Source organism: Babylonia areolata, chromosome 7 (genome assembly GCF_041734735.1).
Source record: "Babylonia areolata isolate BAREFJ2019XMU chromosome 7, ASM4173473v1, whole genome shotgun sequence".
NCBI lineage: Eukaryota > Metazoa > Mollusca > Gastropoda > Neogastropoda > Buccinidae > Babylonia > Babylonia areolata.
The window spans coordinates 50,354,123-50,366,644 of record NC_134882.1 but is presented as its reverse complement, the minus strand read 5'-3'; the positions used below and the strand labels follow the sequence as shown (position 1 = coordinate 50,366,644).

Genomic DNA, 12,522 nt, shown 5'->3' with positions numbered 1-12,522 from the left:
CCTGGCACCAGTTGGTGCATTCGATCATGATGTTGTCCATCTAATTCCATCCTAGAGACCTAAGATAAAGACAGAGCCGATTGTAAGCAAGAGTGTGAAAGTATGGATGCCTGAGAGTGTGGATGAACTGAAAGGATGTTTTGATTGTACTGATTGGAGTGTGCTGACTGACCAATGTGAGAATGTGCATGAAGCAGCCGATGTTGTGACATACTACATTACTTTCTGTAGATATATAATTCCAACCGAAATGATTAAACTCTTTCCAAACAACAGACCATGGATCTTAAAGTCTGTCAAAAGCATTTTAAACGAGAAAAAGGTAGCATTTCAGTCAGAGAATAAGAAGGGTAGAAAACTAGTCCAGAAGCAGCTCAGAGGGGAGTTACGGAGGGAGCAGAGGGAATTCAAAGCTAAGATAGAACAGCAATTTCAGACCGGAAGAATGGCAGGCGCTTGGGATGGGTTGAAAACTCTCATTGGAGAAACGAAAAAGAAAACAGTTACTTGTCAAATGACACCACACGAGCAGATTGATTTCTCTAATAATCTTAACAACTTTTACTGTCGATTTGAAATTATTTGACAGGGGAACTAAAGAGTGATATCACAGGAAAGATCAGTGTCAGTATCAGTATCAGTAGCTCAAGGAGGCGTCACTGCGATTGGTCAAATCCATAATACGCTGCACCACATCTGCCAAGCAGATGCCTGACCAGCAGCACCGGCAACCCAACGCGCTTAGTCAGGCCTTGGGGGAAAAAAATAATTAAAAAATAAAACAACAAAAATAAAAAATAATTTAATAAATTAACAAGAGAGGCAAGGCCTTCAAGACTCACTTGTGATACACTATAAAAAAAAAAATCTAATCGTTAAAATGTGTTCTGTATTTGTTATTATAAAGCTTCGGGTTAAAAGAAAGAGAGAGAGAGAGAGAGAGAGAGAGAGAAAAGTCCTAACGGCAGATTCGAACCCCACGTGTTTGGATGAGAAGAAACTGTCTTATCCATTACACTATTGTGGATCCTTAACTGACGTTCAAAAATATAATATATAAACATGCTTTTTTTTAAGGGCGATAAATCGATTGCGGTATTCGCAGTGAGAACGCTGTTTAATTCGTGTTATTCTGGTGTATCTTGGCCATTCAAAAAATCTTTAAGGGCAATTAAAAATTCTTTTTAAGTCCGCGGTAAAGGAGATGTGGCTATCACCGCAATCACACTGCAACATTTAGCCGTTTTCTCTGGATGTAGATAGATGTACAAGTTTAGTTACACCTGGTTGACACGGTCGATTCAATTTCTCTTTTATGTTCATTCTAGTTTTATAGTTTTAACGTTGATATGAAAATTGAGTATTTTCTTAAACTAATAACATGTAGAGCCAAAAACAAGTACTTCTAAACGTCATATGAAGTGAAAAGGACTTCATTTTGAGAAAAGTCAAGACTGGAAATTTTTGCCTTTCATCTAATCGAGGGTATTAACTCTCATGGTTTATTATTTTTAACTGTGAATTCCGACTGATTCTATGGATATTTTTATGGCAGTTTGGCGCATAATCCAGTAAGTGACGAGGCGTTCACAAATCTTTCTTTGAATAAATATTTAACGGTCTCCTTCTCCAACTTTCCATCACATGTTATTGTGTACTGTCGATTGAATATAGGATTGAATGGGCAGGTCAACAACTTGAAACAAAATGGCGTCGTTCGCGTTCGCGAAGAATATGAGCACGCGCTTTGAATATGTATAAATATGTGTACGCAATTGATTTTTGCCCATGACCTTCAGGGCTCAGCCAATAGATCTATAAAGTCCACTCGTCATATTAATTTTAGTATTTTCCGAAAAAGACCACTTGGGTGAATGAACATAGTGAAAGCCCTGTACACTGAGAGTAAAACACACAAGCTTTTCATGTATTGAGTATAATTTCAAAATTTAATGAGAGAAAGATCAGTTTAAAGCAAATTAAGCCCCCTAACATTAATTACAGATTAACTTCCCCCTTTTACTATCTGTACCAAAGCGTTTGCAAAATAAATATAACTTCTATGCTTAGCAAAAGAAGTTCCTGTTTGAACAAAAAATGATAAAAATGACTGCTCTTGTTGTGTCAGAATATCAGATCAAAGTGCCAAGTTTAGAGAATAACAAATATATAAATATAACAGTAAATTCAGTTTGCATATAATCTGGCTTCTTTTTAAAAAAAATTTTTTGTGCTCTTCCAAGAGGTGAAATATTGTTTTAAACAAGATGACTGGAAAGAATTGAATTTTTCCTATTTTTATGCCAAATTTGGTGTCAACTGACAAAGTATTTGCAAAGAAAATGGCAATGTTAGAGTTTACCACGGACACACACACACACACACACACACACACACACAGAGAGAGAGAGAGAGAGAGAGAGACAACCGAACACCAGGTTAAAACATAGACTCACTTTGTTTACACAAGTGAGTCAATAAAATAAATTTAAAAAAAAAATAGATACATACATAAAAATACTACTACTAATAATAATGATATTTATAAGGCGCAAAATCTTGATGAAGATCAAAGACAGGGAAAGTGAACAGGACTTTGAGATCGATGCGGAAGTTGGCGAATCATTATCTTTTAAGGGGGAAGACCTACCCAGATTTTGGTACCCGAATTGTAAAGCCATGTGTTTTGTTCCTAATGGTCCAATCGCAATGAAACTTGGCAGGAACATGCCAAATACATTACATTTTGCATGCAAAGTTTTTGATAGGTCTGTGACTAATGAAAATAGAGAAAATGAATAATTATCTTTAAATGTTGCGGAAAATGAAGAAAAATTCCTACTGACTTTGGTACACTCCTCTAAAGAGGGTTTATACAAGCAGTAGTTCCTATTTTATGTACATGCATATCAACACAGTAAAAATGGTTGGTAGTAATATCTTAGCTCTACTCTCAAAATTCAGTCCACATCTTCCGTCACACTTATCACTGATTAAAAAACTTTTTTTTAAGTAGAATTACTCAGCTTTACTACCAACCATTGGTATTGGCCCCTTTTGTCTGCATGCCAAATTTCAAAGCAATAGGATAACATTTAGTGAAAATATGATGTCTGAAGTAAACATATGCGAGAAAAAACACAAACTTTTGTAGACACAAAAAATATGATTTCCTACCTTGTGTTGTCCTAATGTGCTCCAGCAAGGTAAGGCTGGCCTTCACGTTCTACCTGCTGTTCATTCTGACCCAGTCTTCTTTGTCTCCTAGCTCTGCGTCGCTGTTTGGTTGCAGCATGGGCCTGATGACAAGCAGTTTATAATATGCAAACTGTCTTTTTTTCTTGCAGAACTCCGCACAGAATTTTGTTGGTTTTATTTGCACTCTGTGTAGTATGGCTTTCAAACTGCTGGCAGCATCATTGTAAAGGCACACAGCCAAGGCAACAGCTATAGTCACAGTTCCTAGTCCATGGTTTTTGGATTTTGGGCAAAATCTCCAGATGAGGTTGTTCAATGATTCGTTTGCATTTTGCGTGTACCCCTGCAAGCATTTCTGAAGAAGCTGAGTCCTACAAAGGTCTTTGAACACTGGTCTAATAATTTCCATAACTTCTTTTGGCATATTGCCCTCATGCTTACAATCCAGTTCTGTCCCATCCCTTTCACTCTGCCTATATTTGCACCACTGTATGTCACAGAACTTGTGTGTTGGATTTTCATCTCTTGACGAGTAGTGGAAAAATATAGCCCAAACTGCTGCACGCATGCTTACTAGGTTGTTCTTGTTTCCCCTTATAGCATTGCCATAATACAATAAATATAATAATACCAATGACGTTTGTGTATCTTAGTTTATAATTTGTCACTGACCTTGAAAAAATCTAACAGCTGCCCCAGATTCCACTGATCCTGAAGATCCGTCATGTGTCTTGGTACAGACAGAGGGATGTTCTCTATTCCATTTTCTGAACTCTTCTGAATTAGGATCTTGTTTTTCCCAGTACTGACAAGATTTACATTTTTTGCCTTTACATTGGGTGTCAATCACTTTTCCAGAATGCATTCCAATGGTAGTTGTTAGCCCTACAGTTTCAGTTTCAGTAGCTCAAGGAGGCGTCACTGCGTTCGGACAAATCCATATACGCTACACCACATCTGCCAAGCAGATGCCTGACCAGCAGCGTAACCCGCGCTTAGGCCTTGAGAAAAAACAGCCCTACAGTGGAGGTATGACCTCTAGTCATCCATGTGCCATCACATGACACATCAGTATGTCTGTTTTCATCATTTTCTCTATCTTGTGCATTTTCATATTCTTTTGAAGCTGCTTCTTTCATACTTATAGCCTGCACATCAGTAGCTGCCCTTTGAATAGTATCATTTATTATCTTATGACTACTCTTATACACTGGTGGGGGTAAATTAAATCCATTACACCGCAAAATGTCCTAAGTTCAGCGAGGTCTCCGCCTATGCATCTCATAGCAAATGCTGCACGCCTATTCACAACATTTACACTAGAATTTCCAACAGGAACTTGAGCGCAAGCTGGGAATGCTGTCTGATAATTGTAGTGTTTATTTTCACAGTGAAAAGCAAATTGACTTCCTAAGCCCTTCCTGTTCAGTTCAACTAACTTCACATGCCCATGACAGTTAGCACAAACAAGATTGGATGTGATATTCTGATTGAAAAGATCAGTATCAAGAAAATAGATAAATGAAATAAGAAAAAAGCAAATGAATATATAGATAAATACACAAATGGATAAGTTAATTAAGTAATCAAATGTTTCATCAATTAATTGATAAACAAATAATTTGGACAAAAAAATAATTAAACATCAAACACTGAAGCAAACAACAAGGACAACAACAACAACAACAATCATTATTTGTTGCCAACAACTAGAGATGGAATGTGCAGTATAAAGAGTGGCTTGCTGATACACATGTGTGGAATAATTACATAATAAACATTATGCACATCAAAAAGCTCGTATATCGGTGACAGCGTGAGAAACAGATACAGAGGTATGGAGTGGAATTCCGTTTAATTACCCTGGTGTTTGAAGACATTTTGTGTCAAAGTATTAATTTTCACATTTAAATGCTATCTTTTGAAATGCATGAGAGGACGTGGCAGGGGGTTTTGAATGATGAGTTGGGGAAAACAGAGTAGGAGGGTGAAAAAATATAAACAAAACAACAACCACACAGCAAAAAAACAAAACAAAAAAAAACCAACCACTGTGTGACAAACTAGGCATCTTTCGATTTCACGTACTGTATCTGCATTCATATACACTTTATGAATTATCCACAACTGTTACTGTCCTGTCCGCTTGACAAATAAAGCGTTTTGTTGTTACCCCCAGGCAGTAGATCAGTGATAAGCACAAATGTACTCACATGAGTGTTGGCCCAGAGGTAATGATGCCTCCGCATAGGAAGCGAGAGAATCTGAGCACACTGGTTCGAATCCCGTAGTTGCCAGTATTTTCCTGCCCCCCACAGCCCCAACCCCCTCCTATTTAAATAGGAAAACAAATGAAATTACAGGCAGAAAAAAACAAAAAAAATGGTGGCGCTCTCGGTGCAGCGACACGCTCTCCCAGGGGAGAGCGGTCTGAATTTCACACCAAAAAAATCAGTTGTGACAAAATGAGTCATACAAGAGCACTTGTTTGGAGGAAGTCGTTATTTCACGTTTCACCGATTTTTTCATGGTTTTCTTCTTTAGAAACAGACAGAACAACTAACTTTTGTTTTCTGATTAGGTGTTTGATTGAGTGGTTGATCAGTTTGTTCATATTATGCCAGTGTTGATAGGTTATTGGAATAGAGCTGATCAGTAATATCTCTTGTTTCTAGTTGACTGGTTTGTATAATTGTTTTTAATTTGGCTGGTATAATCGTTGCTTGCTTACACACAAGCATACACACACACACACACCCGTACACACACATATACATATGCAGACAAACATGAATGTGCATGCGTGCAAACACACACCCACCCACAAGGGAGACAGAGTGATAGAAAAAGAGAGAGAGAAAGAGTCAGAGACAGAGAAAGAAACCACAGACTTGATGGAGTTGTTATAAAAAGAACATTTATTTGGAGGTAAACAAACAGACGTACCGGTATGTCTTTCTTGAGCTTTACACAAATAGCAACCAGTGATGTCAGAGCATAATATCAGATATTCTTTGGTCCAGTGGAATATTTGCCTTTTCCTTCTGACACCATCACCATTCCACCACTATCACGACTGTTTTAACTAAAATACAGAAGTAAAAGAAATCCCCCCCACCCCCCGAAAAAAAAGTAACTGCTTTAGTACTGTAGTTATCTTCGAAGGCTGGCAACTGGAGTCCAAAGGTTTGAAACCTCACTGTTGGCAATTTATAATTATCATTGAGAAAATTTTGGTTTCAACAGGGATTCCAGCTTCTTGCAAATAATCATTTGCCAAGACAGAAATTCTTTTTTTCTTATATGTCTTCATTTAAAAATAAATGCTCACTCAGTCTGGCTTTGCTAGTGATACACCACAAATAGGTACCAAACAAAACATGAAATGCTCACTGTGTGTGGCTTAGCATGTGATGTGCTGTAAAAGCTGACTGGAACCCTTGACTATTACTGATGTACACACATACACACACACACAAACACACACACACATATCTATGTGTGTGTGTGCATGCGTGCGTGCATGCATGTGTGTGTGTTTGTCAGTGAAGGTGCTGTCGCCTGACAAAGACAGAGCTTACACGTCAGGATGTCAGTCACCAATCATGATTTGGGCCTCTTTCTCATAGTATTGCATTACTGTTGTTGTTCAACAAAATCAAATTCGCCACTTAAACAGCCAAACGAAAAATACTTTTGTTTAAGACCTTATTACTTTAAAAAAAAAATCTGTCTACACTCCAAGAGAAGCCACCCAAATTTAGATCACAAAGTGAAATATGTTATTTTAAGTAAATTATGGGCATTACACTTTTTAAGAAATATCCTCCCCTAAACAAGGAGCAGAAACTTTGTTCCCATATCCACATAAACATTTAACAAAAAAAATGGTTTGATCAAATGAACTGTTTTTAATGATTGTCATTCCAAACTGGCAGTACAAGAAAAGTTATAATTACGGAATGAACTTTTCTACATTAAATGATAATTACTGATCAGTTACTGATGAAACAACAACATTTTCAAAATATAAAATGGAAAAAAAGAAAATGTGTTACTGATGCAATACAACATCAAGTAACATGTACTTATTGTGAAAAAGACATGACTGAATTACAAACAAATTATCACAGACAAAAAGATATTTTAAAAAGCATAAACTTTCAAATTCCATTTTATCTAGTCAACAACAAAATGGAAAAATGCTCACAAACATTTCACAGAAAGAAAATTGCGAAATCATGTGACCAGTACTTTGACTTACATTAAAAAACATAAGATGTTTCATGACTAAGTGGACTGTAAATATATATATATTTTTTTTTAAAGATAAAATAGCTATGTTACACACACATTCATTGTCCATAATCTTAGTGTTTCAATTTCTGTTCTTCACTGGCAAATATACCCAGACAAACGTCAAGAAACAATATTCAAAACTGAGTATTGTTGGGTCTAGGATAAAGCTGTGAGTGTACTTGGTGTTTAAATTGCATGAAAAACAAAAAAACACACTGACAAAGACTCAGTCAAAAGAAAAAAAAATACACACAAAATGAGACATCAATAAACATTTGCATACTTTGCTTTCTTCTTCTTCTTTTCTTTTTTTTTTTTTTTTTTTTGGTTGTTGTTGTTGTTGTTGACTTTTTTCCCCCACTAACTCTCATACTTGCATACACAGAGACATATGTATGTGTATGCATTAGGGTTTAAAAAAGAATACATAAAGGTCCCACAGCCTTTTCTGGCCATTAATTAAGGCAGTGAATTCATATACACTGTGTCTCAGGACTGGCAAAGAAAGGCGTTGCCAAATCCTGTACTTCCAGTCACTTGAACCTTCCCCAGCTGAAGTCAGGTACCCATTAACACCTTGGTGGAGTGAGGAAATTCAGAGTAAACTGCCTTTCCCAAAGACACAGCACCATACCAAACGAAACAGGGGCCTCAAACTGTGATCGCTGCTGAACACTGGATCAGAAGTTTAATGTCTAACCAATTTTGCTGCAACACCCACCCCCACCCCAACCTCCACCAAAAAGACCCAAGAAACAAATAGGATTAAACAATTACAGCAGAATGTGGCAGGTTATATCTGGTGCTTTAAAATCAATACAGCTCTGGAGTCTAGCACATGAATAACAGTTTGAACGTGTGTAAATATTCCAAAGATCCATGATAGAAAAAAAAAAAAAACACAATAAAAAAAAAAACCACTCTGGAAAGTTTTTAATAAAACACAACAACATACATCAAAGACAGTGCAAGAATAGGAACTGCCATGGACGATACTATACATCAATAACAATAATGTAGATCTTTCGTTCAAAATATAAAACAAATCTAATTAGGAAACAAAAATAATGTATCCATAAAATCCATCTGTATTCCATGCAGATATGAGGTTTTGTGTTTTGCATATTTTTATATTAAAAAAAAAATGTACACATGTTGCATTGTTCTGTGCAGCACTGTACTGTATAGGAGTGATGGCCTAGAGGTAACACATCTACCTAGGAAGCAAGAGAATATGAGCGCGCTGGCTCAAATCATGGCTCAGCTGCAAATATTTTCTCCCCCTCCACTAGACTTTGAGTGGTGGTCTGGACACTAGTCATTCGGATGAGACGATAAACCGAGGTCCTGTGTGCAGCATGCACTTAGCGCACATAAAAGAACCCACGGCAACAAAAGGATTGTCCCTGGCAAAATTCTGTAGAAAAATCCACTCAATAGGAAAGGCAAATAAAACTGCACGCATGGAGAAAAAAAAGAAAAAAGGGTGGCCCTGTAGTGTAGCGACGTGCTCTCCCCGGGGAGAGCAGCCCAAATTTCACACAGAGAAATCTGTTGTGATAAAAAGAAATACAAACAAAAAAACCCATATGAATGTGCATATGCATGCATATGTGTATGCAGTCATGTGTGTATAAATGCATGTATGTATGCATACATACAAGTATTCAGATCATCTGCGTCACATAAAGATAAGTAATGCTTGTATGTCTCTGTGCACTTGAACAGATCATGGCAGTAGAGAGGAAGGCAGTTATAAAGGATCCAACACAATTATACTTGTTTATGGTTTGCATGTATGATACTGTGTTTCGAATTAAAATAATAAACATGCCATTACTGTCAGTGCTCAAACCATCACTCGATCTAATCCTTCATTTTTTAAAGACCTCAAAAGAAAAAAATAAATAAAATAAAACAAAGTCTCTTTGGTACATGTTCTCTGAATTAGAAAAAAAAAGTAATTTTTCAGTACTTTATCTTTGAAAGGCACTAGAAGTTATGCATTTGATTTTTTTCTCTCATTTTTTTATCAAAAAGAAGTACATGCTGTTTGTTGATATACCATCTGGGCAGATTGTGAGTTAATTGCATTGGCAGTTTCACTTTCAAAGTGCCAGGCCATGCAGCCTGAACCATAAACACAACACCAACAACAATGGCAACAACCCTTAAAAAGTAACGTAGAGTGAATCATACATACATTATCACAGCCATACAAGTGCAATTATAATCACAGTTACAGGATAGGCATAACAGAGCATACTAACAGTGAACATAGACATAATTATAATAACAATGTGCAATTCAGCAATAATTTGAGTCAAGATGTCATATTCTGTGCATTTCTTAAGGGGGAGGAGGGCACTGATGGGGGGGATCACATATCAAATCATTAATTATTGTTATCTAATAGCTAAATTGATATTGAAATAAAGCTGCATTGGTTTTGTTTGCTTTTAATTTTGGAAACACAGAAATGTTTTCCTGAATGTTAAAGTTGTATAATTTGCCAGAGTATGGCTGCTGTCGCTTGAAATGCATGTATCTTTCAGTCATACTCTGACAAAGTACAAATTCACTCAAGCTGTCTTGTCTCAAACCCACAACTTTACTGCACAAATTCTCAATCTTGCTGAGTATAGTATATTCTTATTCTTAACAGAAAGTGAAAACAGATTCATCTATAAACTCCTTGAACTTCTTTTCAATTAACTCTGACGTTTCTGAGTTTCTGCTAACAATAGATACAAGACTGGCAGTTTTTGTGCATAAATTTTGAATTAGGAGTAAAGCATTATAACTGATTATATATATATATATATATATATATATATAGATAGATAGATAGATAGATATACATACATACATACATACACACACACACACACACACAACACACATAAAACAGACTGGCAATTCAGTCTCTTTCATCCTGCCTTACATCCCTTCTGTATCATCAAAGAGCCTATAGCCTATTTTCCCCCTTTCAAAAACAGTAAAAGCGCAAATATCAAGGTAGCAAAAAAAAAAAGAAAAAAAAAAAAAGTCATTAGCAAGAACCTTAAACTACCGTAATTGAAGGCAGATTAGTTTAATGATATCTCCCTGTGTCACCTTGTGAAAATCATCTGTTTCCTCAGGATCACTGTTTTAGGACAACTGCAGCTACCGTTTTTTGTTCCCTTCTATCATTAAGATAGGTCAGGTCAGGTCAGGTCATTAGATCTGCTACTGGTAACCTGTAATCCAGTACAACCTGTTCAGGGTCGGGTTGCCGGCGACTAAACCGGCACTCCCACCGCTCCCTTCCGGGACTGGTGAGGCGGGTGGCTAGACACCCTTATGGAGATCCATAAAAGGGCGTTGGCTCAGGAGAGCCACCGACGGCCATCTAGCTCCACTGTGCTGTGTGCATGCCACACGCAGTTGGCCCCCGGGGTGTGTCTACCCATGCATGCGAAGTCTGGATCCGGCAGAATCTGCGGAAGAAACCTATCGGTTCAACGGAGAGGAAGGCGGTTACAGCAACGCACTGTGGAGTGCAGAGAGCAAGATAAGACACCGAAAGGATATCTTGGTCATCCACTGCATCCGTGCTCATCCTCCAGCCGTCTCGACTTAGTCTTGCCACTGGAAATTGGTGGACCCGGACGAGAGAGTGAGGTTGACGTTGCGCAACTCCTCTTCACTTTAAACAAACTCATCGCGCAAGTCATCATCATCATTAAGAAAAAAAAAAGGTATTCACTTGCAACTAGGTGGACTGAAAGAAGAGGTCATGCTAAATTACTGCTTCTGTTCAAAACCAAGTCAAGTGTGTGGATTATTAAATATTGAAACAGGTCATTAACTTTATTGAAAATGATTAAGAACTGTATTGAAAGTGATTATTTTCAGCTGCAAACTCATTTTCCTGTTGACGAGGTAGTTAGTGTAGAGCATTTTGCACATGATTCACACTGGAACTGTGGAAAAGGTGGCCCCCTCCCCACCCAGCTAATCCATCCCTCCACCACAAAAAAACAACAACAAAAAAACAAAAAACAAAAAAACTCAGGGTGAAAAAAGCCAAGATTCAGAACTCCATCACTTGATTGCAATAAAATTCATATTTCATGTTAATCATTCTAAAAACTGATATGTTTTGAAAAATATTAACTCAGAGTGTGAACATATTAACAGATAACTAACATTTTTTCTTTTTTTTTTTTCTCCTTTCCTTTTTTTCCCCTCTTGTGCGTGTGCTTTGTGTGTCCTTTGAGTGTGTGTTTTGCGTGTGTATGTGTGTGTGTGTGTGCATGTGTGTGTCTGTGTGTGTGTGTAAGCGTACATGCGCATGCACTGTGTGTGTGTGTGTGTGTGTGTGTGTGTGTGTGTGTGTGTGTGTGTGCGCGCGTGCATGTGCGTGTGAGTGTGAGTGTGTGTGTGCGTGTGCGTGTGCGTGTGTATGCGCGTGTGACTGCCTGCACATTCGTGCGTGTGTGTGTGGGTATGTGACTGATCACATCAGTCTCCCAGGGCTCAAGGGGCGACGGAAGGGGCTGGGTGAACGGCTGCGAGCATAGCGCGAGGGACTCACTGATCGAGGCCGTGACACGAACCCAGGGCTAACCGCACGCGTGGGGCTGCGGCCTCTCTTTGGAGTCGACTGAAAAAGAACATAAAAAAAATACTGCATGTTCAAATTTCTATGTCCTTTTTTTAACTCTGTGTGTGTGTGTGTGTACGTGTGTGTGTCTGCAGATATAAATAGATATGCACTTTAATATAAGCACACACACACAATCACTAATCTAGTTCAAGCAGAAACTGTCAATAATAACCACAGCAAAGAAGCTAGCCTGTGCTGTTTTGCCCTCTATCAAACCACCAGGTAAAAAACTCTTTGCCTCCAACAGCTGTTGTGTGTGGAGAAAAACAATTGCTAATGGCAGCCATAAACAGCCACCTTTCAAATCATCTATGGACACGGAAACCATATCACCTGCCATTTACTTGATCTGGACAAATTACTTAATAAAA

General features: G+C 37.8%; 1 protein-coding gene across 1 annotated transcript in view; it reads right to left on the bottom strand.

Moving 5' to 3' along the window:
- Positions 1 to 6,095: 6,095 nt before the first annotated feature.
- LOC143284101 (mitochondria-eating protein-like) overlaps positions 6,096 to 12,522 on the bottom strand; it is a 33,930-nt gene continuing 27,503 nt past the window's right edge. The window contains exon 10 of the mRNA XM_076590744.1: positions 6,096 to 12,148. Coding sequence (XP_076446859.1) covers positions 12,002 to 12,148 — 147 coding nt within the window. The 3' untranslated portion in view covers positions 6,096 to 12,001. The remainder of the gene's footprint in view (positions 12,149 to 12,522) is intronic.